The sequence below is a fragment of the Saccopteryx bilineata genome, chromosome 3, assembly GCF_036850765.1.
Source record: "Saccopteryx bilineata isolate mSacBil1 chromosome 3, mSacBil1_pri_phased_curated, whole genome shotgun sequence".
Lineage (NCBI taxonomy): Eukaryota > Metazoa > Chordata > Mammalia > Chiroptera > Emballonuridae > Saccopteryx > Saccopteryx bilineata.
In genome coordinates, this window is record NC_089492.1 from 256,655,306 (window position 1) to 256,681,711 (window position 26,406).

General features: G+C 46.5%; 2 protein-coding genes across 3 annotated transcripts; one reads left to right on the forward strand and one right to left on the reverse strand.

Moving 5' to 3' along the window:
* The first annotated feature begins 476 nt into the window (after positions 1 to 476).
* On the forward strand, positions 477 to 18,219 carry PRDX1 (peroxiredoxin 1). The gene is made up of 6 exons (XM_066269311.1): positions 477 to 631; positions 4,435 to 4,551; positions 8,921 to 9,074; positions 9,628 to 9,750; positions 11,148 to 11,278; positions 17,871 to 18,219. The coding sequence occupies exons 2-6, from the start codon at positions 4,446 to 4,448 to the stop codon at positions 17,954 to 17,956; spliced, it is 600 nt and encodes a 199-aa protein (XP_066125408.1). The 5' UTR covers positions 477 to 631; positions 4,435 to 4,445; the 3' UTR covers positions 17,957 to 18,219.
* MMACHC (metabolism of cobalamin associated C) lies at positions 17,982 to 26,405 on the reverse strand. Of its 2 annotated transcripts, none has more exons than XM_066269309.1 (4): positions 26,267 to 26,405; positions 23,470 to 23,664; positions 22,766 to 22,807; positions 17,982 to 21,692 (listed from the first exon to the last, which is right to left on the reverse strand). In XM_066269309.1, exons 1-4 carry the CDS (start codon positions 26,345 to 26,347, stop codon positions 21,273 to 21,275), a joined length of 738 nt encoding a protein of 245 aa, XP_066125406.1. In that variant the 5' UTR covers positions 26,348 to 26,405; the 3' UTR covers positions 17,982 to 21,272. The 2 variants fall into 2 exon arrangements, with proteins under 2 accessions (XP_066125406.1, XP_066125405.1); XM_066269308.1 differs by having other exon boundaries at positions 22,655 to 22,807.
* Between the last annotated feature and the right edge of the window lies 1 nt (position 26,406).

The window sequence follows — 26,406 nt, forward strand, 5'->3', positions numbered from 1 at the left end:
CAAAGGAGTGACTCGCTCAGATTTCAAAAAGCTTCCCTTCAGGCACAGTGGAAGGAATGGGATAGGAAACGGAAAGCAGAAATCCCGTAATTATTAATAGAATGATGAAGGAGGCTAAGTCCACTGAAGGGTACTGGGTATTAGCACTCAGGCAGAGAACCTAGGGACCCAATGGGAATATTTGATTCGATCGCTTGCTGGGCTCGGTGTGGTTAAATGTGATCCTACGTGGACAGCAGAGAGGACCCCCTACCCTGGTTTGGGTTGTGATTTCAAGGCGTGCACCGCCTCCACCCAGTTCTCTAAGAGATCCCGGGTAGCCGAGGCGTTGGGGTTTGGAGTCGATCAACAGTGTGCCTTACTCTCCGACCAGAATCGTGGGTAGCGAGTGTGGGGCTTCGGACGTTCAGCAACCCAGCCCACCCCTAGCGAAGAAAAGCGCTGAGTCATTCCCGCTGGGTGCGTTGGTTCCGGGCGGGGCTCCGGCCAGATCCCCCTCCTCTCTCCTCCTCCTCGCGCACCCCCGACCCGCTCTGACTCTCGCGAGAGCCCTATAGGCTATAAAGGTAGCGCCTCGCCGGAACGCGCGCTTTGTGAGGCTTCTTCCTGATCTTTTTGTGTTTCTGAGCTGGTGAGTATTTGGGCATTGCTGCCTAGCTAAGCCTAGCTTCCCACCTCTGGCTGGTCGCCTTTTCCTCCTTCCCAGGCGTAAGTCGCGGTGGTGGACCGGGACCGGCCGCCTTAGAGTGGTCAGGCGGTTCGCGCAATTTCACGTGCCCCCCCCCCCCCCCCCCCGGGAGTGTGAGTGAACCCCGGGGCTAATGTCGGCTCGAGGCTCCTCTACCCCCAGGCAACCCAGACAGAGGGCGCTTATTGGCTTGTAGGGGCGGGCTGGAAGTGGCGGTGGCGGTGGGTGGGGGTGGGGGTGGATGTTGTCCCTTCGATTAGTCTCCTGCCAGACGGTTCGAGAAGCTTCTAGAAAGACCTGGAAACTTACCCGAGGCCACCCAGCCTTCATGTGGTAGAGGTAAAGGCTGTTCCTGGTCCTTAGCTGTGAAGCTTTGTAGATTAAGACTCCGTTCCCTATTTGCAAGACTAGCAGTTTAAGCATAATGATTAGGTGACCAATTGCCCTCCTTTAGGGAGGACAGTCCTTTTGTAAGTTTTGTCCTCCCCTGAAAGGTGTGGTACATGTCCTCCTTTTTGATATAGGAAGACTAGTCTGTAAATGTATATGATCGATGCAGAGTTGATCCATTGTGTGTGATGTGACGTGTATCTAAATGAGTACTTTTTTCTTACAATTACTATTAAAAATTAATAGGCATGTAAGCATAATTATAATATAAAGTATTACAAATGTTTTTATTATGCATTTATCATTTTATAGTTATTGTTGCAATGAATAAAGTGTTTCTTTCATTTACGATATTTTCAATTTATTTTTGTCCTTTTCGTTGTCAAAAATTGGTCACCTTAATGAGGAAGATGGAAGACGAGACAGACACACACACTTCTCAGAAGATCTGTCAATTAATATCCTAACCCCAGTTAGTCTTCGTGGAAAATGACTCAAATATGCAGTATTGGTTGAGGAATAGTTTTGCTGTCAAAAAGCTTTACTTTTTCTGACTTTGGTTTTTGGTAACCCTAGTGGAATGGTAAAGTCAGATAAAGTTGAGATTTGACATGGTTTGCATGACCAGTGACTTTTCAATTTAATAGAACAAATAGTGTCTGTTCATGTGCTTAAGATATTGATGTTGTCTGTATCAGAATGAATTATTTTTGAAGAAATGTCAGGATTTTCTGACATGGTAATGAAGACCTGTGATACAGTAACATTTTTAATGTGGATTTAAATACCAAATTCGATAGTGTAAAAACCTGCTGGGATTAGTCTACAGAGCAGGTGATAGTTCTGTTTGGCAGTTCTTTTAGGATAATGATGTCACTTTGTGTAGTTTATGAATAAAACCTAATCTAAAGCTAGAAAGAAAAAGATTCCTTTCCTGCCTTTATTTTGCCATCTGCACAGTGGTGGTTTTGGTGATCCCAAATACCCTCGTTGAAGACAACTCTTTTCTGCTAGTTCTTTCTGAAGTTCTAGCGTGGGGGGTGATGATAGGAGTGGCAGTGGCAGGAGGGTACCTTAGATGGGTTTTGGGGCCATGAAGTTCTTGGTTAGATCTCCTGAGGGAGACTCACATGGTGTGGAAGCCTAGCAGGCTTTTCCCGGAAGGGTTGGGCTTTAGTGGACACGGGAGCTGGTAGGAATAGCAGGTTTGAACAAGTCTATTTGTGTTAGGGTTACACCTGTATTTGGTCATCAAGTTGCAATGTCCCTTACTGGTGGTTTTTATTGTTGTGGTTGTTACTAAAGATATTTAGAGTAAAAAGTTAGAGATCAGTGCTCACAACGTTTCTTTCCATTGTGGTAGTATGAACAGAAACCAAAAACTTAATGAAAATTAGCTTTTTGGAGCTTTCAAACTGATGCATCTAAATCTGAACTTCTTATTGTTGACCTGGGTGAATCTGGTGTATATGCTGCTTTTTGCCAATAACTTCACTCATTGCCTCGGATTTTGGCCCCGAGGTCATAGACCCATTTATTTATTTATTAATTTTGAGTGACAAAGAGAGGGACAGATAGGAGGGAGAGAGATGAGAAGCATCAAGTCTTCGCTTGTGGCATCTTAGTTGTTCATTGATTGCTTTCTTAATATGTGCCTTGACGGGGTGTGGGGACTATAGCAGAATGAGTGACCCCTTGTTCAAGCCAGTGACCTTTGGGCTCAAGCCAGCGACCATAGATGGGGTCATGTCTTTGATCCCATGCTCAAAGCCAGCGACCCTGCACTCAAGCTGGTGAGCCTGTGCTCACACTGGAGACGTCAGGGTTTCAAACCTGGGTCCTCTGTGTCCCAGTACCCACAGCATGGTCAGGCTAGACCAGGGCTGCATGTGGCCTGTGGCCCGACTTTGAGACCCCTGGGCTAGACCCATTTTTGAAAGGACTTCTTTTTTTTTTTCTTTTTTTTACAAATTTTTTAAAATTTTTAAAATTTTATTCATTTTGAGAGAGAGAGAGAGAAGAAAGAGAGACAGAGAGAGACAGAGAGAAGGGGGGAGGAGCCGGAAACATCAACTCCCATATGTGCCATGACCAGGCAAGCCCAGGGTTTCTAACAGGGGACCTCAGCATTTCCAGGTTGACGCTTTATCCACTGCGCCACCACAGGTCAGGCTGAAAGGACTTCTAAATGGGTACACAGTGCCTAATGTTTTGAAACTGAGCAGTTGCCAGAATCCTGGTCTTGCCTCTTAACTCTTGTTTTTTTTTTTTTAATTGATAGATTTTAGAGAGAGAAGCATTCATTTGCTGTTCCACTTAGTTGTGTGCTCATTGGTTGCTTCCCCTACATGCTGAGTGGGGATCAAACCGTCAGCCTTGGTGTTTTGTGATGACTCTAATCAACTAAGCTAACCAGCCAGTTGGGTGTGCTTGGCAGATCTACCTGGAGAATATCAAGTGTGCTCCCCACATTATGAATGCAGATGCAGGTTGTAGTCAAGGGAAAGGGCAACATTACCAGCTTTTGGGAGTCAGGCACTCTTGCATTGTGCATTTGGGGTTAGGTTTGATAGTCTCCTCCCCCCTTTCTTGCTTCTGCATAATGAAAATAAAGTGCAGATGCCATTGCATAGATGAATGGCTCTTTAAAAGTAATAGAGGTTACTTCAATTTACAAAGAAATTGCTGGGGTTTTTTTTTTAAATTTTATTTTTTTTCCAGGAACAGAGATAGAGTCAGAGAGAGGGATAGACAGGGACAGACAGACAGGAATGGAGAGATGAGAAGCATCAATCATCAGATTTTCGTTTTGCATTGCAGCACCTTAGTTGTTCATTGAATGTTTTCTCATATGTGCCTTGACAGCAGGCCTTCAGCAGACCGAGTAACTCCTTGCTGGAGCCAGCGACCTTGGGTCCAAGCTGGTGAGCTTTTGCTCAAACCAGATGAGCCCGCGCTCAAGCTGGTGAGCTCGGGGTCTCGAACCTGGGTCCTCTCCGTCTCAGTCTGATGCTCTATCCTCTGTGCCACCGCCTGGTCAGGCTGCTTCTTACTAATATCAAAATTAATGTATATATTCAGGGCCACCAGATATTATTCTATAGCTAAGTCTAAGTAGAAGAGGAGTGCTGGTTATCTAGGAAAGGAAGACTTGCTCTGTCAGGATTGCTCAGTTGGTTAGAGCATTGTTCTCAATATGCAATGGTAGCTGGTTTGATTTCCCTGTCAGGGCTCATAAAACACAGATATAGAAGTTTTTTTATCTCTCCCTCTATCCCTTCTCTCAAAAATCAATAAATACATTTAGAAAAGAAAAAGACTTATTTCAAATTCATTTCCTCTTTCATCTTTTCCAGCTGATAGCAAGATGTCTTCAGGAAATGCTAAAATTGGATACCCTGCCCCCAACTTCAAAGCCACAGCTGTGATGCCAGATGGTCAGTTCAAAGATATCAGCCTATCTGAATACAGAGGTAAGAGAAATTACATTAGGTTCATTGAAATGCAGTTATTTTTTTATCTAGGGATGGCTAGTTTGATTTTTATATCTGTATGTTTGATTGTAAAATGATTTATGTCTCCTGGGTCAAGGTATTTAAGGTAGTAGACTGTTGCTTTCATGTCATTATCAACAGTTTTCACAGGATAGTTACCTTAGGTCTAGATTGCTTTTGGAGAAAGCACATGCTTCATTATGCCTAAACATATTAGCTCAGTTTTTTTCTCAGTACTCATCAATTGTATTACTGAAGATAGTCTCAACAATTTCAAGTTTCAGAGCTTGAACAGAAGGGAAAATCAGAAGTCTGAGGCATATGAAGGATTTGATGGACCTTTCTGACTTGAAGGTGGCAAGCACACCGGTGACATCTAGATGCTAAGAGCAGCCCCCAGCTGATAGCCAGCAAGGAAGCCAGGACTTTGTTTTACAGTCAAAAGGAATTGCATTCTGCCAACAAATAGAATGAGTTTGGACATGAATTTTTCTCCAGAGCCTTTAGACAAGAACTCAGCTTGGCTGACACATTGATTTCAGCCTTGTAATACCGGAGCAAGGAACCCAGCCATGCTGTGTAAAACCTCTGACCTACAAAACTGTACTGTGTGCTGATAAATGAGCATTACTTTAAGCTGTTAGCAAAATAACTTCTCAGATCTTGTGTTTGGAGCTGTGACACTGCTTGTTCAGTTTATGAAGTATGCGTCATAGCTACTGTATTATTAGGTGAAGGGTTTAGGCACAGTCCCTTGACTTGTTGCCCCCAGAGGAGAGTTGATGTCGCCATTAGAACAGCTCTGCTTTCTGTTATAGCTTCATGCAGACACTTGTCACATACTTTTTATTTTAAAGACCTTATTAATTTTAGAGAGAGGAGAGAGAGCAAAAGGGGAGGGGCAGGAAGCATCAACTCATAGTAGTTGCTTTCTGTATGTGCCATGACTAGGCAAGCCTAGGATTTTGAACCAGCAACCTCAGAATTCCAGGTTGATGGTCTATGCACTGCGCCACCACTAATAAGGCACTTGTGAAGTTATAATACTGCTCTTTTGAACGTTGCAGTTGGGAGCAGCTGGGTCTTCTGGGACAATTGAGCATATAGATTAGTTACAGTGTAAATCTGAAACTCATGTCTATAGCTTTTTGTGTGTGTGTATAGTGGCAGAGACAGAGAGGGACAGATAGGGACAGACAGGAAGGGAGAGATGAGAAACATCAATTCTTCGTTGAGGCTCCTTAGTAGTTCATTGATTGATTTCTCATATATGCCTTGAAGGGGGGGGGGATGACGACGACGACTACAGCAGACCAAGTGACCCCTTGCTTGAGTCAGCGACCTTGGGCTCAAGCTGGTGAGCCTTGCTCAAACCAGATGAGCCCGCACTCAAGCTGGCGACCTTGGAGTCTCGAACCTGGGTCCTCCACAACCCAGTCTGACACTATATCACTGTGCCACCGCCTGGTCAGGCAATTATAGTTTTTTTTAGTGATATGTAGTAATCAGCTCTGGAGTCAGCTTTTGGGTAAACATGTGACTAGGTTTCCTAACACGTTTGTTGGTTGGAATGATCCTGGCCCAAGGGTAAAGGCAGGACCTCTCTGTGCCTTTGGGGTTTGATCTGCTGAGGCTTCAAAGTGCTTGTCAGGCAAAGCCCTGGAGAGGTTGGATTTTCTAGTGATTGTAAAAAATTTTTTTTTTTTTTTTTTTTTTGGAAAAAGAAACATCAGACTGCTCCTATATATACCCTGACTGAGGAATTGAACGGGCAACCTTTGTACTCTGGGCTGACTCTCCAACCAAGCTCTCTGGCTGGGGCTTAATTTTTACTAATTTTCAGAGAGAGGGAGAGAGGGAGAAAGGGGAGGAAGGGAAGCATTTGATTTTTCATTCAGTAGTGCAATTTTTTGGATATTTCCTGTGTGTGCCCTGGGGATCGAACCCACAACCTTGTTTCGGGATGACGCTCTTAACCGACTGAGCTAACTGGCCAAGATGTGAATATAATTTTCAAAGTGAATGTCTGAGGAGCAGTTTACTTTGATTCTCAAACATTGCTGCTGCCTGGAAGTGAATACTGTGAGTACTTGGAACTGTTCCAATAGCTCAGCCTATTAAGTGTGAGAGGCTACCTGGCCAGTTACTCAATTGGTAATCTAAGGGACTTCAGTAAAATTCCAATTAAAAGCCCTGTTTCATCAGGACTTTTGGATTGTCTACTATTTAACTTTTTTCTTATTAGGCTTCTTAGGAACTTGTTTGTGATGATTCAGGTGATCACTAAACCTTACTCATTATAATACTGTGGTTCATTGTGAAAGAAGTGCAAAGACTCTGATTTTCCTTGTTGGTCTCTTACTACCCTGCAGCATTTCAGCTTTTATTAGGCACTGATTGTAAGCATTGGCATTGGGCTAGCCAGTAAATAACTGCAATCTTTTTTTTTTTACAGAGAGAGGGACAGACAGACAGGAACAGAGAGAGATGAGAAGCATCAATCATCAGTATTTCCTTGCGACACCTTAGTTGTTTATTGATTACTTTCTCATATGTGCCTTGACTGAGGGCCTTCAGCAGAACCTTGCTCAAGCCAGCAACCTTGGGTCCAAGTTGGTGAGCTTTTGCTCAAACTAGATGAGCCCGCACTGAAGCTGGTGACCTTGGGGTCTCGAACCTGGGTCCTCCGCATCCCAGTCCAACGCTCTATCCACTGCGCCACTACCTGGTCAGGCCCTTTTGATTATTGGGGTGATGCTTTAAACAATGGAGCTACCTGGCCAGAATGAAAGATAACTGCATTCTTGCTTTTCTTCATGCAGAATGTGGTGTCTGTGCTAATTTTTTTTTTTTTTGTATTTTTCTGAAGGTGGAAACGGGGAGGCAGTCAGACAGACTCCCGCATGCGCCCGACCGGGATCCACCCAGGATGCCCACCAGGGGGCGATGCTCTGCCCATCTGGGGCGTCACTCTGCTGCGACCAGAGCCATTCTAGCGCCTGAGGCAGAGGTCATGGAGCCATCCTCAGAGCCCGGGCCAACTTTGCTCCAGTGGAGCCTTGGCTGCGGGAGGGGAAGAGAGACAGAGGAAGGAGAGGGGGAGGGATGGAGAAGCAGATGGGTGCTTCTCCTGTGTGCCCTGGCTGGGAATCCAACCTGGGACTCCTGCATGCCAGGCCGACGCTCTACCACTGAGCCAACTGGCAAGAGCTGTGCTAATTTTTTTTGTTGTTTTGCATTTTTCTGAAGTTGGAAGTGGGGAGACAGTCAGACAGACTCCCGCATGCACCCGACCGGGATCCACCCGGCATACCCACTAGGGGGTGATGCTCTGCCCATCTGGGGCATCGCTCTGTTGCAACCAGAGCCATTCCAGCGCCTGAGGCAGAGGCCATAGAGCAGGGGTCTCAAACTCACGGCCCGCAGACTAATCCACGGGCTTACTTAATTTTATCCAAAATATTTTGAACTTCGTGGATTAGTCTGCGGGCCGCACAAAATTGTTTGGCGGGCCGTGAGTTTGAGACCCCTGCCATAGAGCCATCCTCAGCACCCTGGCCAACTTTGCTCCAGTGGAGCCTTGGCTGCAGGAGGAGAAGAGAGAGACAGAGGGAGGAGAGGGGGAGGGATGGAGAAGCAGATGGGCGCTTCTCCTGTGTGCCCTGGCCGCGAATCGAACCCGGGACTCCTGCACGCCAGGCCGATCTTCTACCACTGAGCCAACTGGCGAGGGCTGTCTGTGCTAATTTTAACTACCCTGTTAAATTTTTTATTTTTTTTAGTAAGAGAGACAGGGGCAGATAGGGACAGATAGACAGGAAGGGAGAGAGATGAGAAACATCAGTTCTTCGTTACAGCACCTTAGTTGTTCATTGATTGCTTTCTCATATGTGCCTTGACTGGAGGGCTCCAGCAGAGCAAGTGACCCCTTACTCAAGTCAGCGACCATAGGGTCATGTCTAATCCCACACTCAAGCTGGTGACCTCAAAGTTTCAAACTTGGGTCTTCTGTGTCCCAGTCCGGCGCTCTATCCACTGCATCACTGCTCAATCAGGCCCCCTGTTCAGATTTATATTGAACACTGTTCTGTGGTTGACAGCTAATGAGGCAGAAAAATAAAGCATGAACTGGAATGAACTTTTTTCCATGCAGGTCCTCCTGCTGCAAGAGGTTCTGAAAGCAGCTCTTGGAGACATCTCTGAGCATCTTGGCATCTAGGAATTACTATGTCTGGCATTAACTTAAAAAGGCCTCTTTTTTCTATAGGAAAAATTGTTTAGTTTTTTCTTTGGAAAGCAGGGATGTCTGTTTCAAAGGCTAACTTGGAGTTTGTTTTTTCCCTTCCAGGGAAATATGTGGTATTCTTCTTTTATCCTCTTGACTTTACCTTTGTGTGCCCCACGGAGATCGTTGCTTTCAGTGATAGGGCAGAAGAATTTAAGAAACTCAACTGCCAAGTGATTGGTGCTTCTGTGGATTCTCACTTCTGTCACCTGGCATGGTAAATCTGTTGTTCCATTTCACATGTGGAGTTTTGAAGCAACAACTGGGACTTGGAGGTTTTTTCAATAGACTTCCTCAAGTATTGGCTTCTTTCTTTTAAAAAAAATTTTTTTTTTAAAGATATTCATTTTAGAGAAGGGCAGGGGGGGAGGGAGAGACAGAGACAGAGACAGAAGGGGGAGGAGCAGGAAGCATCAACTCCCATACATGCCTTGACAGGGCAAGTGCAGGGCCTTGAACCGGGGACCTCAGCGTTCCAGGTCAGTGCTCTATACACTGCGCCACCACAGGTCAGGCGGCTTCTGTCTTCTTATGGAAGGGAATGCAAAGGCTCTACTTCCTCCTGTTGCTTTATTACCTGGGAGCAGAGGAGAAGCAGCTCGGGTTTCAGCTGAATATACCCTGGTGACCTTAACTGTCCTTAGCCATTCACATTACTGCTGGGAAAAGTTTGAAGTTTTGGGGGAAGTGAGGTTAGGAATGTTGGAAAGGGGGCAGGGTATAGATACAAAGTTTGAAAGTTTATGATTTATATGTGCCTTTTGCTATAGGATCAACACACCCAGGAAACAAGGAGGACTGGGACCCATGAACATTCCCCTGGTGTCAGACCCCAAGCGTACCATTGCTCAGGACTATGGGGTCTTAAAGGCTGATGAAGGCATCTCATTCAGGTATATACCTGTGTGATAGGCGGGGTTGGGGGGGATGGAGGATGGGACCCTGCCATCCATTGGGAAAGATATGATTGGCTGAGGGCCTTTTTTTAGAGAAAAAGGTAGAGAGAGCCCTTATCTATACATACTCCTTTCTCATTTCATTTATTTTTTCTTTTACCACTGAAAAATTTATTGATTGATTTTTTAAAATTTTTGTTTATTTTAATGAGAGAGAGAGAGAGACAGACAGGAACATCCCATCTATTTCTGTATGTGCCCTGACAAGGATTGAACCAGCAACTTCTTGCACTTTGGGATTGTGCTCTAACTAACTGAGCTATCTGGCCAGGATTGTTTTCAGTTTTATTCAGAAAGAATTACATTACTGACATACATTCCATTAAGTTTAAGGTATACAGCATCATGGTCTCACTTTGTTTTGTTTTTTTTTGTATTTTTCTGAAGCTGGAAACGGGGAGAGACAGACAGACTCCTGCATGCGCCCGACCGGGATCCACCGGCAGGCCTACCAGAGGGGCGATGCTCTGCCCCTTCAGGGCATTGCTCTGTTGCGAACAGAGCCACTCCAGCGCCTGGGGCAGAGGCCAAGGAGCCATCCCCAGCGCCCAGGCCATCCTTGCTCCAATGGAGCCTTGGCTGCGGGAGGGGAAGAGAGAGACAGAGAGGAAGGAGAGGGGGAGGGGTGGAGAAGCAGATGGGCGCTTTTCCTGTGTGCCCTGGCTGGGAATCGAACCCGGGACTTCTGCACGCCAGGCCGACGCTCTACCACTGAGCCAACCAGCCAGGGCTGTTTTTTTTGTTTTTACAGAGACACTGAGTCAGAGAGGGGGATAGATAGGGACAGACAGACAGAAACGGAGAGAGATGAGAAGCATCACTCATCAGTTTTTCGTTGTGACACCTTAGTTGTTCATTGATTGCTTTCTCATATGTGCCTTGACTGTGGGCCTTAAGTAGATCGAGTAACCCCTTGCTCAAGCCAGCGACCTTGGGTCCAAGCTGGAGGAAAGAGAGAGAGCTAGGTGGTAGGGGGAGGTATTAGGAAGCAACAATTCTTAACTGCTACTGGAATGTGCCTTGACTAGGCAAGTCTACGATTTTGAATTGGTAACATAGCGTTCCAGGTTGATGATTATCCACTGTGCCACCAATAAATTTTTTTTATTGATTTCAGAGAGAGAAGGAGGTGGGAGAGAACCATTGATATGCTGTTCCATCTATTTATGTATCCATTGGATGATCTGTGAAAGTGCCCTAATAGGGGATCATATCCATACCTCGGTGCATTGGGATGATGCTTGAACCAAATAAGCTATTGGCGAAGGCCTCTAACACAGCAGATTTTAAATGTGTACTACCTCTTTCTCAAACTTTCAATTTCTTTTCCCCAGGGGCCTCTTTATAATTGATGATAAAGGTATTCTTCGCCAGATCACCGTAAACGACCTTCCTGTTGGCCGCTCTGTGGATGAGACTCTGAGACTAGTTCAGGCTTTCCAGTTCACTGATAAACATGGGGAAGGTAATTCAGTTTGCTTGGAGATAAGACACTGGAATGTTGGTAGGGTGGGACTGGTGTTAGGAACAATACAGTAGTCCGTTGTCTGTTGCGGGGGTTAGATTCCAGAACCCCCCATTATAGGCAAAAATCTGCGAAGTAGCAACCTTATGTTTACTTTATTATTTATATATACTTTAAGGCTTTATAAACCTTCCCCACACTTCTATAAACCTTTCCCACACTGTTACTAACCTTTTCCTCTCTTATAAACACTTCCTTTCCACTCTTATAAACACTTCCTATGCTCTTAAACACTTTCTACACTCTTAAACCTATGTAATTTTAACAACATATAAAATTCTATATGCGTACTCACCAGTGAATATACAGTAATATTCTTTTAATTTTTTTTTGTGTGTGTGTGGCAGAAACAGAGAGAGGGACCAGATAGGGACATACAGACAGGAAGGGATATTGTTTTCAATTTTTTAGGCCAGAAAATGCTTATTTTACTGCAAAAATAGTTAAAATAATAAATTGGTAAAAATACTTATATAGCAAAAAATCTGTGATACAAAATTAGATATATATAATATAAAAATCTGCGATACAGTGAAAAGGGAACTGCGATATGGCAATGGACGACTGTATACCAAACAAAAAGGACTGATTATGTCTCTGGAAGAAATTGAAGTCCCGGCTTTGGCCAGTTTGGTAGAGTGTCGACGTGCCCTGTGGAAGTCTTGGGGGGATGGGTCAGGGCACACAGAAGAGGGGATCATCTGTTTCTCCCCCCTGCCTCTCCTGGTGCGCTCTCCCTTCCTCTCCTTCCCCTCTCCCCCTCTCCATCCTTTTCTTTTTCTCCCTCTTTCTCTACCCCCTCTCTCTCCCTCCCCACAGCCTTGGCTCAGTTGATTTCTGGTGCTCAGGATGACTCCCTGGAGCCTCTGCCTCAGGTGTTCAGTTGTGAACTTGGCTCCAGGTGGGCAGGGCATTGGCTTCAGAAAGAGGCATTGCCAGGTGGATCGAGGTCAGGGTGCATGCGGGAGTTTGTCTCTTTATCTCCTCTCACTTAGGAAAAAAAAGAAATTAAAGTCCCTGGATTATAGTGGGTTGGATAATGGGAAAGTTCAGGGAGGAGAAAGAATATAAAGGCTTTTAATTCCAACTGTACATTCCCAGCTTCTGCTCTGCTCATTTAAAATTACTCACTGTTGCACATTTAACCTTTTAAATGAGTGTAGCAGGATCTCATAGGTGTATGAGGGTAAAACAAAAGGTTGAGAATCTAGATATATATATATTTTTTTCTATTTTTTTCTTACAGAGACAGAGTTAGAGTGAGGGATAGACAGGGACAGACAGACAGGAATGGAGAGATGAGAAGCATCAATCATTAGTTTTTCTTTTTTTTTTTTTTCTTTTTTTTTTTTTTTCATTTTAGAGAGGAGAGGGAGAGACAGAGAGAGAGAGAGACAAACAGACAGAGAGAAGGGGGGAGGAGCTGGAAGCATCAACTCCCATATGTGCCTTGACCAGGCAAGCCCAGGGTTTTGAACCGGCGACCTCAGCATTTCCAGGTCGACGCTTTATCCACTGCGCCACCACAGGTCAGGCTCAATCATTCGTTTTTCATTGCACATTGCGACACCTTAGTTGTTTATTGATTGCTTTCTCATATGTGCCTTGACCATGGGCCTTCAGCGGACCGGTAACCCCTTGCTTGAGCCAGCGACCTTGGGTCCAAGCTGGTGAATTTTTGCTCAAACCAGATGAGCCCACGTTCAAGCTGGCAACCTTGGGGTCTCGAACCTGGGTCTTCCGCATCCCAGTCTGACGCTCTATCCACTGTGCCACCGCCTGGTCAGGCGAGAATCTAGATATAAAGCATGCTATTCTTGACAGATGTTTATTGGGAGAAGAGTCCCTCTAGTTCATACGTGTTTTATTGGGGTTTTATAACATGAAGGTAATAGCCTGACCAGGCAGTGTTGCAGTGGATAGAGTGTTGGCCTGGTATGCTGAGGACCCAGGTTTAAAAGCCTGAGGTAGTTGGCTTGAGCAAGGGGTCACTGACTCGGCTGTACCCCCCTCCCCCCTCTCACAGTTGAGAAAGCAATCAATAAACAACTAAGGCGCTGCAACAAAGAATTGATGCTTCTCATCTCTCTTTTTTCTCTTTGTCCCTCTTTTGCTCTCTCACTAAAAAAAAAAAAAAGTAATATAGAACCAGTTTTGAAATTTGAAAAATAAAGTAGGATTAAGACAGCTTACCTGAAAGCAGTAGGTAGATACAGCTAATACCTTTTTTAAAAGATTTTATTCATTGATTTTAGAGAGACTGGAGAGAAAGAAACAGAGTGAAAGATACAGTAGGAGGGTAGAAGGGAGAAGCATCAACTCATAGTAGTTGCTTCTTGTAAGTCCCTTAACTGGGCAAGTCCAGGGTTTTGGGTTTTGTTTTTGTTTTTTTTTAATTTTATTATTATTATTATTATTATTTGTACTTTTCTGAAGCTGGAAACGGGGAGGCAGTCAGACAGACTCCCACATGTGCCTGACCGGGATCCACCTGACACGCCCACCAGGGGGCGATGCTCTGCCCATCCGGGGCATCACTCTTTCGCAACCAGAGCCACTCTAGCGCCTGGGGCAGAGGCCGCGGAGCCATCCCCAGCGCCCGGGCCATCTTTTGCTCCAATGGAGCTTCGGCTGTGGGAGGGGTGGAGAAGCAGATGGGCGCGTCTTCCTGTGTACCCTGGCCGGGAATTGAACCCGGGACTTCCGCACGCCAGGCCGACGCTCTACCACTGAGCCAGCCGGCCAGGGAAGCCCAGTGTTTTGAAGGGGCACCCTTGGCATTCTAGGTCAAGGCTTTATCTACTATGCCTCTATTGGTGAAGTTACAGCTAATTTATTTCTATCTTTGAAAATTATATTTTATATTTGAGGGTTAACCAGTATCACCCCAATAAGTTTAATTACAAAATTCTTTTTAGCCCTGGCCGGTTGGCTCAGTGGTAGAGCATCGGCCTGGCGTGCAGAAGTCCCGGGTTCAATTCCCGGCCAGAGCACACAGGAAAAGCCCCCATCTGCTTCTCCACCCCTCCCCTTCTCCTTCTCTGTCTCTCTCTTCCCCTCCCGCAGCCGAGGCTCCATTGGAGCAAAGATGGCCCCAGGTGCTGGGGATGGCTCCTTGGCCTCTGCCCCAGGTGCTAGAGTGGCTCTGGTAGCGGCAGAGCGATGGCCGGGAGGGGCACAGCATCACCCCCTCGTGGGCAGAGCATCGCCCCCTGGTGGGCGTGCTGGTGGATCCCGGTCGGGCGCATGCGGGAGTCTGTCTGGCTGTCTCTCCCCGTTTTTTGCTTCGGAGAAATGCAAAAAAAAAAAAAAAGATTCTTTTTAGAGTATTTTAATTTTTTTTTTAATTTTATTTTTTGTATTTTTCGGAAGTGAGAAAAGCGGGGTGGCAGAGAGACTCCTGCATGTGCCCTACTGGGATCCACCCAGCATGCCCACTAGGGGTGGATGCTCTCCCCATCTGGGGCGTTGCTCTGTTGCAACCGGAGTCATTCTAGCACCTGAGATGGAGGCCATGGACCCATCCTCAGTGCCTGGGCCAACTTTTGCTCCCATGCAGCCTTGGCTGCAGGATACAGATGGGCACTTCTGTGTGCCTTGGCCAAGAATTAAACCCAGGACTTCTACAAGGTGTTTTAATTTTTTTAAAAAAAGTGTTAATTTTAAAAAGGGGGGAGAGAAAAAGAGATAGAGAAGAGGGGTAGGAGCAGGAAGCATCATTTCCCATATGTTCCTTGACCAGGGAAGTCTGGGGTTTTGAACTTGAGTTCAAATCCCAGGCTGACACTCTATCCACTTTGCTACCGCCTGGTCAGGCTTTACAAAAAAAATATATATATATATATTTTTTGACAGTCAGGGAGGGGCAGATAGAGACAAAGCAAGTAGGGAGAGAGATGAGAAGCATCAGTTCTTCGTTGTGGCACCTTAGTTTTTTATTTTTTATTTTTATTTTTCTGAAGCTGGGAAAAGGGGAGAGACAGTCAGACTCCCGCATGCGCCCGACCGGGATCCACCCGGCACGCCCACCAGGGGCAACGCTCTGCCCACCAGGGGGCGATGCTCTGCCGCAACCAGAGCCACTCTAGCGCCTGGGGCAGAGGCCAAGGAGCCATCCCCAGCGCCCGGGCCATCTTTGCTCCAATGGAGCCTTGGCTGCGGGAGGGGAAGAGAGAGACAGAGAGGAAGGGGGGGGGGTGGAGAAGCAAATGGGCGCTTCTCCTGTGTGCCCTGGCCGGGAATTGAACCCAGGTCCCCCGCACGCCAGGCCGACGCTCTAACGCTGAGCCAACCGGCCAGGGCCTGTGGCACCTTAGTTTTTCATTGATTGCTTTCTCATATGTTCCTTGACCTGGGGGGCTATAGCAGAGTGAGTGACCCCTTGCTCGAGCTGGATGAGTTCGTGCTCAAGTTGGCGACCTCGGGGTTTTGTCCCTGAGTCCTCTGCATCCCAATTTGATGCTCTATCCACTGTGCCATTACATGATCAGGCACAAAAATTTTTCAAAATAAAAGTATTTGAGAAGTTAGGGCTTAGGGAGCTTTGGATGAAAAATCAAGTTTCTTCATTTGGAAGTTTCAAGATCAAAGATAATATATTTGTGAGTTGACCTTGTAAAATCTAAATTTGACTGAGCAGATTAAACTTAAGGTTTTTGTTAGGTTGCCAAAAAAGGGGTGCACAAATCCTGAGAGTTTTATCAGAAATTTATTTATATGCGGGTTGTCCTTGTGTTACAACACAGTTTCTCGTTCTGTGTCAGTGATGTAACCCAAATTTTGGTGTAAGTTGAAACAAACTCTTGCCTAAGTCACTTACGTATCTTAACACAGTTGTAAAATCATAACGTAGAACATAAAAACACAACTACCCACAGAAAAAGAATACTGTGTATTCTTCCGCCCCATGCATCCAAACTAGTTCACCCATGTCGGTAAGTGTGATGCGAGCCAGAATACGTCTCAGTTTTTATGGGAGTGTTAGAAACTTGAAACATGTTGTGTCTGTTGTAACCCAAGGACCCCCTGTATCTGCAAACAGATGGGCTGTGATCTAGTGGCGTCAGCAGCAAGAAGATGAAAAACTTCAGCCTATGTAGGATTGAGTTTGGCTGTATTTCTCACTGCATGGGGAAAACTTCTGTGACCTGTGGCAGTTAAACAATGGAAGGTTTAAACAGTGGAGGGCATCGTGATTAATGGGCAAGCAACAGAATGTTCAGTAAGGGAAAGGGGGTGACTAGCTGACAGAATGTTTAAGGGTCAGGTGGAGGTTAATGCATCAATCGGGTTGCTCAGGTGGAGAGCTGTGGTAACTGCCTTACCATCAGGTCGCCTAAAGTTCAACCTGGATAGTTGAGAATATTTGTAAGGAGTCCTGGACTCAACAGTTTTTAACCTATCATTTGCTAAGAATGTAGGCCCTTTTCTCACTGTTCTGGCACTAGTACTTCTAAAGTATTCTGATTGCAAGTACTGAACTAGTTGTTCCCAGCTTTTGAGTTTGTAACACTGTAGCTTTTTGACTCCCCAAGTGCAGCTGTTGCTGAAATGTGACAACCTAAGCCCAACTAAGAGTTGAGTTGTTGTTTTTTTGTTTGTTCGTTTGTATTTTTCTGAAGTTGGAAACGGGGAGTCTACCTCCCGCCTGCGCCTGACCAGGATCCACCCGGCACGCCCACCAGGGGGCGATTCTGTGCCCATCTGGGGCATCGCTCTGCCGCAATCAGAGCCATTCTAGCGCCTGAGGCAGAGGCCACAGAGCCATCCTCACTGCCCGGGCCAACTTTGCTCCAGTGGAGACTTGGCTGCAGGAGGGGAAGAGAGACAGAGAGAAGGAGAGGGGGAAAGGTGGAGAAGCAGATGGGCGCTTCTCCTGTGTGCCCTGGCTGGGAATCAAACCTGGGACTCCTGCACGCCAGGCCGACGCTCTACCACTGAGCCAACCATCCAGGGCCTGTTGCTTAATATTTTAAAATTACGTATCAGATGCTAAATGAATAAATTAGGTGTAATAGAAATAGGGCTATGTGAGAATTAAATTGCATGTTGTTAAGTTAGGTGCTTGAGTGTTTCAGACTTTTTTTGTTTGTTTGTTTTTTTTTTTTTGTTTTTTTTTTGTTTCAGACTTTTTAGGGCTCAGATTTGTGTGTGTGTGTGCGCGCGCGCGCGCGTGACAGAGAGGGACAGATAGGTACAGACAGGAAGGGAGAGATGAGAAGCACCATCTTTTTTATTTTTTTTAAGCACCAATTCTTTATTGGGGCACCTTAGTTGTTCATTGATTGCTTACTCATATGTGCCTTGACTGGAAGGGCTACAGCAGAGTAAGTGACCCCCTTGCTCAAACCAGATGAGCCCACGCTCAAGCCAGCAACCTTGGGGTTTTGAACCTGGGTCTTTCGCATCCCAGCCCAATGCGCTACTACCTGGACAGGCACAGATTTGGTTTTGAGGCCACCATTTGTCCATGGAAAGAGGTTGGAGCTCACCACTGAGCCAATTATTAATTACTGATAACTTTCTCTTGCAGTGTGTCCAGCTGGCTGGAAACCTGGCAGTGATACCATCAAGCCTGATGTCCAGAAGAGCAAAGAATATTTCTCTAAGCAGAAGTGAGCACCAGGCCATTTTGGGTCATGTGGCAGTGTATAGCCATGAGAACAAAACCTTTCTTACTGTTGTCATGCATAAAGCACAAGATCTTAAACTTAGCCCAGATGTGGTATGTGACAGTACTAGCCTTTTCTGCTGGGTTTGGGGAGGCCAGCCTTTCTTCCTCTGGAGTAAATTGTGTGAACTTATGGAGCAGGCCAACTGATGCAGAGTAGTTGGGGCATTGCTTTTGATCTTCTGTAGTTTCTATTAAACTTGAACTGAAATCTTGTTGTTTCTTCATTTTAGGGGGCAGTAGCCTTGATTTATTCTTTGCTTTCCTTCCCTATGGGAAAATGAGAATTGAGAGCTGCCTCAGAATCAGGAAATTAGAGGGAAAATGCAAGTAGACACAGGGAATGGAACTGAACCAAGGTGTTAATACTTAAAATGTTTTGTTAAAGATTTTTATGTCCTCAAGTGCAAAGGTTGCCTGTTTGCACTTGAGGACATAAAAATCCTGGTCAGGACACATAAAAGAACAGCTTGATACTTCTGTCCCTCTCCCTCCCTCCCCCCTTGCTGAAATCAATAAATAAAAATTTAAAACAAAAATACTAAAAGAGATTTTTATTTATTTATTTTAGAGAAAGGTAAGGAGAGAAGCAATGCATAGTTGTTTCTTGTATGTGTCTTGACCTGGCAAGCCTGGGGCTTTGAACTGGCAACCTCAGTGTTCCCAGGTCAATACCCTATTTATTGTGCCACCACAGGTCAGCCAAGTTGTTAACATTTTATTTCACTATATTTGAAAAGGAGATCAAGACCTGGTGTGGTGTGTTGGCCATGCTATACTTGAGTTTCTGTTATAGGCTGCATTGTAGGTTAAGGTCCCAGTGACATTACTTGGACATTTATGCTTTACATTATAGGGAGGGCTGAATATTTGCTTTGTCTAATAAAAGCTTGCTACTGATTCTGTAAAAGATCAGAATTAGCCTGACCATGTGGTAATGCAGTAGAGCGAGCGTTGGCCTGGGATGCTAAGGACTCTGGTTCAAAACCCTGAGGTCACTGGCTTGAGTGGGGGATCATAGACATGATTCCATGGTTGCTGGCTTGAACCCAAAGGTTGCTGGCTTGTGCAAGGGGACATTGACTCAACTGGAGCCCCCCTGTCTAGGCACATAAGAGAAAGCAATCAATGAACACTTAAGGTGCTGCAAGTATGACTTGATGCTTCTAATCTTTATCCCTTCCTGTCTGTCTGCCTCTGTGTGTGTGTGGCGGGGGGGGGGGGGGGGGGGCAGGGGCGCTCGCTCTGACTAAAAAAAAAAAAAAGTCACTTAGTGGCTCTGTACCTTTGGCACCAAAGGGGAGAAGAGCCTGACCAGGCGATGGCACAGTGGATATGGCGTTGGACTGGGATGCAGAGGTCCCAGGTTTGAAACCCTGAGGTCACGTCTTGAGCAAGGGGTCACTCAATCTGCTGTACCCCCCCCATCAAGGCAATAATGAGAATAATCAATGAACTAAAGTGCAACAAAGAATTGATGCTTCACATCTCCCTTCTTGTCTATCCTTTATCACACTGCCAAAAAAAGGGGGGTAGGGGGAAGGAAAAAACAAGCATAGGGCTGTTTGTAGGAGAGAACCTTTGGAATGAAAAGCATAGTATTTAAAAGTTTTTACCTTCCCTGGATTCTAGCCTTGATTTGAGGGCAGTCCTTTTTTGGGGGCCCTCATTCATATTGTCCTGATGGAAGGTAACTAATGGAGGTTTAGGCTTCTTCAGAGGCCTTTTAGGACAGATAACAGAACTAAGGATATATTTTACTATGGTAACCTACCATACACTTGTATAAATATTTTTCAGCTACTCCAGCTTACCTATCCCTCCAGTGTTCAGCCAGCATGACCTGTGAGCAGCAGTATAAGATTCCCAGGCCTTCAGTAAAAGCTGACACGCTGCTTACTGTATGCTAGGCACTTTAAGAAATTCTTGCCTGACCAGGTGGGGATACAGTGAATAGACCATCAACCTGGGATGCAGAGGACCCAGGTTCAAAACCCCAAGGTTGCTGGCTTGAGCATGGATGTACTAACTTGTGTGTGGTAGCTAGCTTGCCTGGAATGCCCACCCCCATCAAGATGTATAAAAGGCAATCAAATGAACAACTAAAAGTGCCACAATTGAGTTAATGCTTCTCATGGCTCTTCAGTACATCTCTTCCGTGCTTAAACAACAAATGCCTAACGGGTTTGTAAGTATTCAGTCTCCACACCAGTATGAGACATTTTACTTATTTATACCATTACTTAGGAGATCGTTGGAGCACTGCCAAGAAATACTAACAGGCAATAATGGCTATCTTCATTGAAGATCTCTATAATTTTTTTTTTGTTTGTATTTTTCTCAAGTTGGACCGGGATCCACCTGGCAAGCCCACCAGGGGGTCATAATCTGCCCATCTGGGGCTTTGCTCTGTTGCATCCAGAGCCATTCTAGTGCCTGAGGCAGAGGCCATAGAGCCATCCCCAGCGCCCGGGCTATCTTCGCTCCAATGGAGCCTTGGCTGCCGGAGGGGAAGAGAGAGGAAGGAGAGGGTGAGGGGTGGAGAGACAGATGGGTGCTGCTCCTGTGTGCCCTGGCCGGGAATCGAACCCGGGACTTTGGTACGCCAGGCTGACGCTCTACCACTGAGCCAACTGGCCAGGGCCGGTCTCTACTATAATTTTATCAAAAGGAATCCTCTTGGCCTGACCAAGCGGTGGCGCAGTGGATAGAGTGTTGGACTGGGATGCGGAGGACCCAGGTTCAAGACTCTGAGGTTGCCAGCTTGGGCGTGGGCTCATCTGGTTTGAGCAGGCTCACCAGCTTGGACCCAAGGTTGCTGGTTTGAGCAAGGGGTTGCCCCGTCTGCTGAAGGCCCATGGTCAAGGTCAAGGCACATATGAGAAACAATAAACAACTAAGGTGTTGCAACGAAAAACTGATGATTGATGCTTCTCATCTCCGTTCCTATCTATCCCTCTCTCTGGCTCTGTAAAAAAACCCCAAAACACAAAAGTAATCCTGTTGGCCTGACCTGTGGTGGTGCAGTGGATAAAGCGTAGACCTGGAATACTGAGGTCGCAGTTTTAAAACCCCAGGCTTGCCTGTCAAGGCACATATGAGAGTTGGTGCTTCCTGCTCCTCCCCCTCCTCCTCTCTCTAAGATGAATAAATAAAAAAGAAAGTAATCTTCTACCCAAAATAAAGCCTTTGTTTTACCAAAGCCCAATATATCTTAGCAAGTACTATTGGTGTAAATGGGGATCCCACAAGAGAGGGAGGGTATCAAGGGCCAGGGGACACAGGCGGTGAGACTCTGGGGTGGAGCCACCCTGGGGCTCTGCTGGGGTTCTTAGGCCTCTTAGGTATGAGTGTGGTAAAGAGAAGCTCAGAGGATGTAGAACTAGGTTCTTCTGATGGTTGGGCCAAGCCCAACAAGGCCAAACGTTGGGTAGGTGGAGTGGAAAAGTAGGCCTTCTGCTCTTCTGAATAGCGCTCCTGGGGTGTCACAATGTCCCGGTAAGTCCAGTCACGCCAATGAAAATTGAAGCCTTCAAGCAGGGTGATTCGCTCAGTTCTTGTTGGTACACAGTCGATGGGTTTAGTGGGTGGCAAATCTGGCACTTCTATTCCTGGCAGCAGCACTACCCCTCGGATGGCAAACCAGCCCCCAAATCGGGGATGTATGCATACACCTGATATATGCTGAGGAGTGTAAAGAAAAGCAAGGTTATGGACACTATGTTTGGCACCAAGTTGAACTACCATTTCCACAGCTAGTCTTACATTTCTTTTTTTTTTTAATTTATTCATTTTAGAGAGGAGAGGGAGAGACAGAGAGAGCGAGAGAGAGGAGCGACAAAGAGAGAAGGGGGGGAGGAGCTGGAAGCATCAACTCCCATATGTGCCTTGACCAGGCAAGCCCAGGGTTTTGAACCGGCGACCTCAGCATTTCCAGGTCGACGCTTTATCCACTGCGCCACCACAGGTCAGGCATATTCACTTATTTCTTAATCATTGGACACTGATTCCACATGTGAGCCTCTCCTCTGTCACTCTTGTAGCTTTGCTCTCCCATTCTACCTGGGCGACCCTTTTTATGGGCTCACTCTGGCTATGATGAAGGGTTTTCTTTTTTCTTTTTTTGGTGACAGGGACGGATATGGACAGACAGGAAGGGAGAGAGATGAGAAAAATCAGTTCTTTGTTGCGGCACCTTAGTTGATTGCTTTCTCATATGTGCCCTGACCAGGGGGCTATAGCAGAGTGAGTGACATCTTGTTCAAGCCAGTGATCTTGCGCTTCAAGCCAGTGGCTCCACGCACAAGGCGGCAACCTTGGGGATTTGAACCTGGGTCCTTTATATCCCAGTCCTACACTCTGTTCACTGTGCCACTGCCTAGTCAAGCGAGGGTTTCTTAAGCTGAGCTTCAACTTCAAAGTCTCACCACTCACCTCTCCATTCTGTAACAGTCTTATGAACACACTGGGTTCTCAGACATGATATATTTCCAGGTGGATTTAAGAAAGGTCCACCCTGGGAAGGGAACACCCCTTTCCTGGATTAGGTCTACAAACTCCTTTACCATGGGAGGTGGAGGAATCTGAGACATGGTATCTGATGGGCCTTTACCATTTTTTGTTTCTAGTCATACTTGCCCTCTGACCTGGGTCCCCCAGGGGTCAGCCTCTACATCCTGTCGTTGGTAGTAGTAAGCAGCCCCTGCCACATGGGCTGCTGTCTGGACCAGAATCTTGGGGCGCCGGTTGGGATGTACCTCGTAGTCAGCGATGACATCCATCTGCAGCTCTGGTAGGCTCTGGGATACAGGACAGTATAGAGGCTCCTTTCAGCATGAGAGGAATCATGACCTTGTCTTGGCCCTAATTTGTGTTAACAAAGGTCCTGTCCTTAGAAGTTGTTTGAAGGGAAATCATAAACTTCGGGTGGAGGGGCTCCAGTGAAGAAAATGATACTCTGTCCAGGAGGGCCCATGCTTGAAGGTCTTGCTCAGAAACCTCCATTATGAAGGATAACTTGGCCGTGCCCTCCAGAGTCCCAGTGTATGTGTATGTAAGTAAGTATGTAAATGTGAGTGTGGTGGGGAAATATTTTGTCTTCAAAAGGTCCCAAAGACAGTATAAAGCTTTTAGGTCTAAGGCAAAGACAGGTGAGAGATGCCTGGGGGTTGTTGGGCTTATTCCTGTTTCATCTGGAGGTCAAGGAAGTGTGATCTGATTGCCCATCAGTGCAGGGTGAGAGGTTGATTTCAGACCTTGGGGGCTGCTAGAGGAAGGCGGCTGAGCCTGGATTGAGAGGGCAGAATGGGGAGAGATCACAATGTCAAGATTGGCTTTAGGTTATCATCCTACTTGGGAAGTGGCTCCTAGCTATAGGTAGGTCTAGATCCTTCAATGAGCTTGGAGGAATTCACAGCAGTTGCAGGTTTGGGAGCTGAGAAAGGATATGAATGTTGCTCACCTCTCTAACGCGACCCAGGTGGTAGGCCACACACTGGTCCACAGGGTCAGTCAGTGGTTGGAGTTGACAGCCATGCAGGAAGGGTTTGAGGGCCCGGTCAAACATGGCAGGTGTGCTGAGTACTAGGAAGGCCAGGGTAGGTCCTGGCAGGGGCAGGTGGAAAGCTGTGGGCAGGAGTGCATTGTACCATGCCACCTGGAACAGAGAAAATTCTTACTTTTATTTTTTTAAAGATTTTATTTATTCACTTTAGAGAGGAGAGAGAGAAGAGGGGAGGAGCAGGAACTACCAAATCCCATATGTACCTTGACCAGGCAAGCTCAGGGTTTCAAACTGGCAACCTCAGTGTTCCAGGTTGAGGTTTTTTCCACTGTGCCACCACAGGTCAGGCGAAAATTCATACCTTAACCTGGCATTCAAAGCCTCATATCTTGCCCCAGCATCGATCTCATTTATTCAAACATTGAATTTCTGCTGATGCTCTGTGATGTGGGACTTTTCTGAATTTGACAGGGTGTTTAGAATGGAGAGGCAGAGAATTCATGAACAATTAGAAACAAAAAATTATACTAAGATTGGCACAATGACAGGGCCAGGTGAAGGTCCTCTGAAATTAGAAAAGGCTTCTTGGAAGCTGACTGAGTCTTTTAAGTCTCGGAGGGGGTCTTCAAACTTTTTATAAAAACCGCCCACTTTTGCAGTGCTGGTCAACCTAGTCCCTACCGCGCAACCAAACAGCGCTGCGATTGGCCCACCATGAAAGCTGTACCGCCCACTAGTGGGCGGTAGGGACCACGCTGACCAGCACTGCAAAAGTGGGCAGTTTTTATAAAAAGTTTGACGACCCCTCTAAATGGAGGTGACAGCCTAAAGGCAAAAAGTACAGGGCATATTTGGAGAATAGCAAACTGTCCAGTTTGAGAGAAGTGAAGTGTGTATAGAGGGGAGCAGAGAGAGACGGCTAAAGAGATCAGTAGTAGTGAGGTTGTGACTAGCCTTAACCACCAACCTAAGAAATATAGGTCTAATTTGGTAATAATGAAGGGCCATCGAAGATTTGAGTAAACTGACATGATCAGTTTTTAGAAAGGTCAATCTGGCTGCAGTGTGGAGGGTGGATTGGAGGCAAAATGACAGCAAGGAGACTACTGCAGGAAGTCCAAATGAGAAATGTCCTGGACCAGAACACAGATGTATTAGATGGAAGGGTTGGATTTGGGAGATTCAGGAGACAGATTCCTAAAGGTTCTGGTGGCTGACTGGGTGTGGGGATGGGAAGGTGAGAGAAGTAGGAGCCTAGAATGACCAGCAGGGCTTCAGTATAATAGCTCTAACTAACTGCCTGAGTCGACCTGACCCACCAGATAGGCGTCCTTATTGTCCCTCATACTTGCTACCCATCACCTCCACGCCTTTACTCAAGCTGTTCCAATCTATCTTTTCATATAAAACTCAACTCCATTTTTTCTGCAAAGTCCTCTCTCTCTCAAACTACTCTAAATCCTCTCCCAGCACTGCTGTGGCCCACTTAGTGTTAGGGGAGAGAGTGGGCTGTCTCTTAAGCATCAGACAAAGAGCTCAAGCTGAGTTGATTTAGCTTTATATCTAAGGTGGTGGTGCCAGACTTTTGTCAGTTAGGTGCAGACTTGCTATTCTCAGTTCAGAGCTGGTGATTGGCAACATCATGAATTATTATTCTGTTGGTGGAGGGACAAAAGCAACCAGTTGTTTGTTCAACACCAAGAATGCTCTTCTCTCTTTTTTTTTTTTGTATTTTTCTGAAGCTAGAAATGGGGAGAGACAGTCAGACAGACTCCAGCATGCGCCCGACCGGGATCCACCCGGCACGCCCACCAGGGGCAACGCTCTGCCCACCAGGGGGCGTCGCTCTGCCGCGACCAGAGCCACTCCAGCACCTGGGGCAGAGGCCAAGGAGCCATCCCCAGCGCCCTGGCCATCTTTGCTCCAATGGAGCCTCGGCTGCGGGAGGGGAAGAGAGAGACAGAGAGGAAGGCGAGGGGTGGGGGGTGGAGAAGCAGATGGGCGCTTCTATGTGCCCTGGCTGGGAATCGAACCCGGGATTTCTGCACGCCAGGCTGACACTCTACCACTGAGCCAACCGGCCAGGGCCTTTTTTTTAACAGAGAGTCAGAGAGAGGGATAGATAGGGACAGACAGAAAAGGAGATGAGAAGCATCAGTCATCAGTCTTTCGTTGGGACACTTTAGTTGTTCATTGATTCCTTTCTCATATGTGCCTTGGCCGTGGGCCTTCAGCAGACCGAGGGACCCCTTGCTCAACCCAGCGACCTTGGGTCCAAGCTGGTGAGCTTTGCTCAAACCAGATGAGCCCGCGCTCAAGCTGGAGACCTCCGCATCCCAGTCCGACACTCTAGCCACTGCGCCACCGCCTGGTCACACGCCCTTCTCTTCTTACATGACCTAATTCCTAGCCATGCAAACCTTTCAGGCCTTTCCCTCTCCTAACTTCTCTAGGAAGCTTCCAAAGTAACTATGACTTCAAGGGTGCCTTTCTTCCCCTAAATTATGTAAGTGACAGAACCACAGGTTACTGGAACATATGGTGTCTCCCATTTATCAGTCTGGCATTATACGGGGACAAAAGGAAAAATTGGAACAGATCCTACCTTCCCAAGCTCTCATTGACACTCTGTCCCGCTAGGTCAGACGGACACGAGACCAGAAGAGCTCGGGAAGGATAAGAAGGCTTCCGGGCCTCACACCGCCGGTAGCCCCAATCATACACCTCGCCTAGCACCGCAGGAGAGAGAACCAACCTGGAAAGGGTAAACCTCGAAGCCAAAAGGGCACAACGTGTCCTCAATCTTCTGCTTCAGCTCTGCGACTTTCGACTCCATACTGCATGCTACACGCTGAGCTTCTTGGGGAATGGAGTCTCAAAATTAACGGGTGCTGT

Excerpts from the sequence above, each read along its gene's own strand:
- PRDX1 (XM_066269311.1), top strand. The coding sequence starts at position 4,446 with ATGTCTTCAGGAAATGCTAAAATTGGATACCCTGCCCCCAACTTCAAA. Across the intron at positions 4,552-8,920 it reads CAGCCTATCTGAATACAGAG|GGAAATATGTGGTATTCTTC; the intron begins GTAAGAGAAATT and ends TTTCCCTTCCAG. Across the intron at positions 9,751-11,147 it reads GATGAAGGCATCTCATTCAG|GGGCCTCTTTATAATTGATG; the intron begins GTATATACCTGT and ends TCTTTTCCCCAG.
- MMACHC (XM_066269308.1), bottom strand. The coding sequence starts at position 26,347 with ATGGAGTCGAAAGTCGCAGAGCTGAAGCAGAAGATTGAGGACACGTTG. Across the intron at positions 23,665-26,266 it reads TCGAGGTTTACCCTTTCCAG|GTGGCATGGTACAATGCACT; the intron begins GTTGGTTCTCTC and ends TCTCTGTTCCAG. Across the intron at positions 22,808-23,469 it reads ACCTGGGTCGCGTTAGAGAG|AGCCTACCAGAGCTGCAGAT; the intron begins GTGAGCAACATT and ends CCTGTATCCCAG.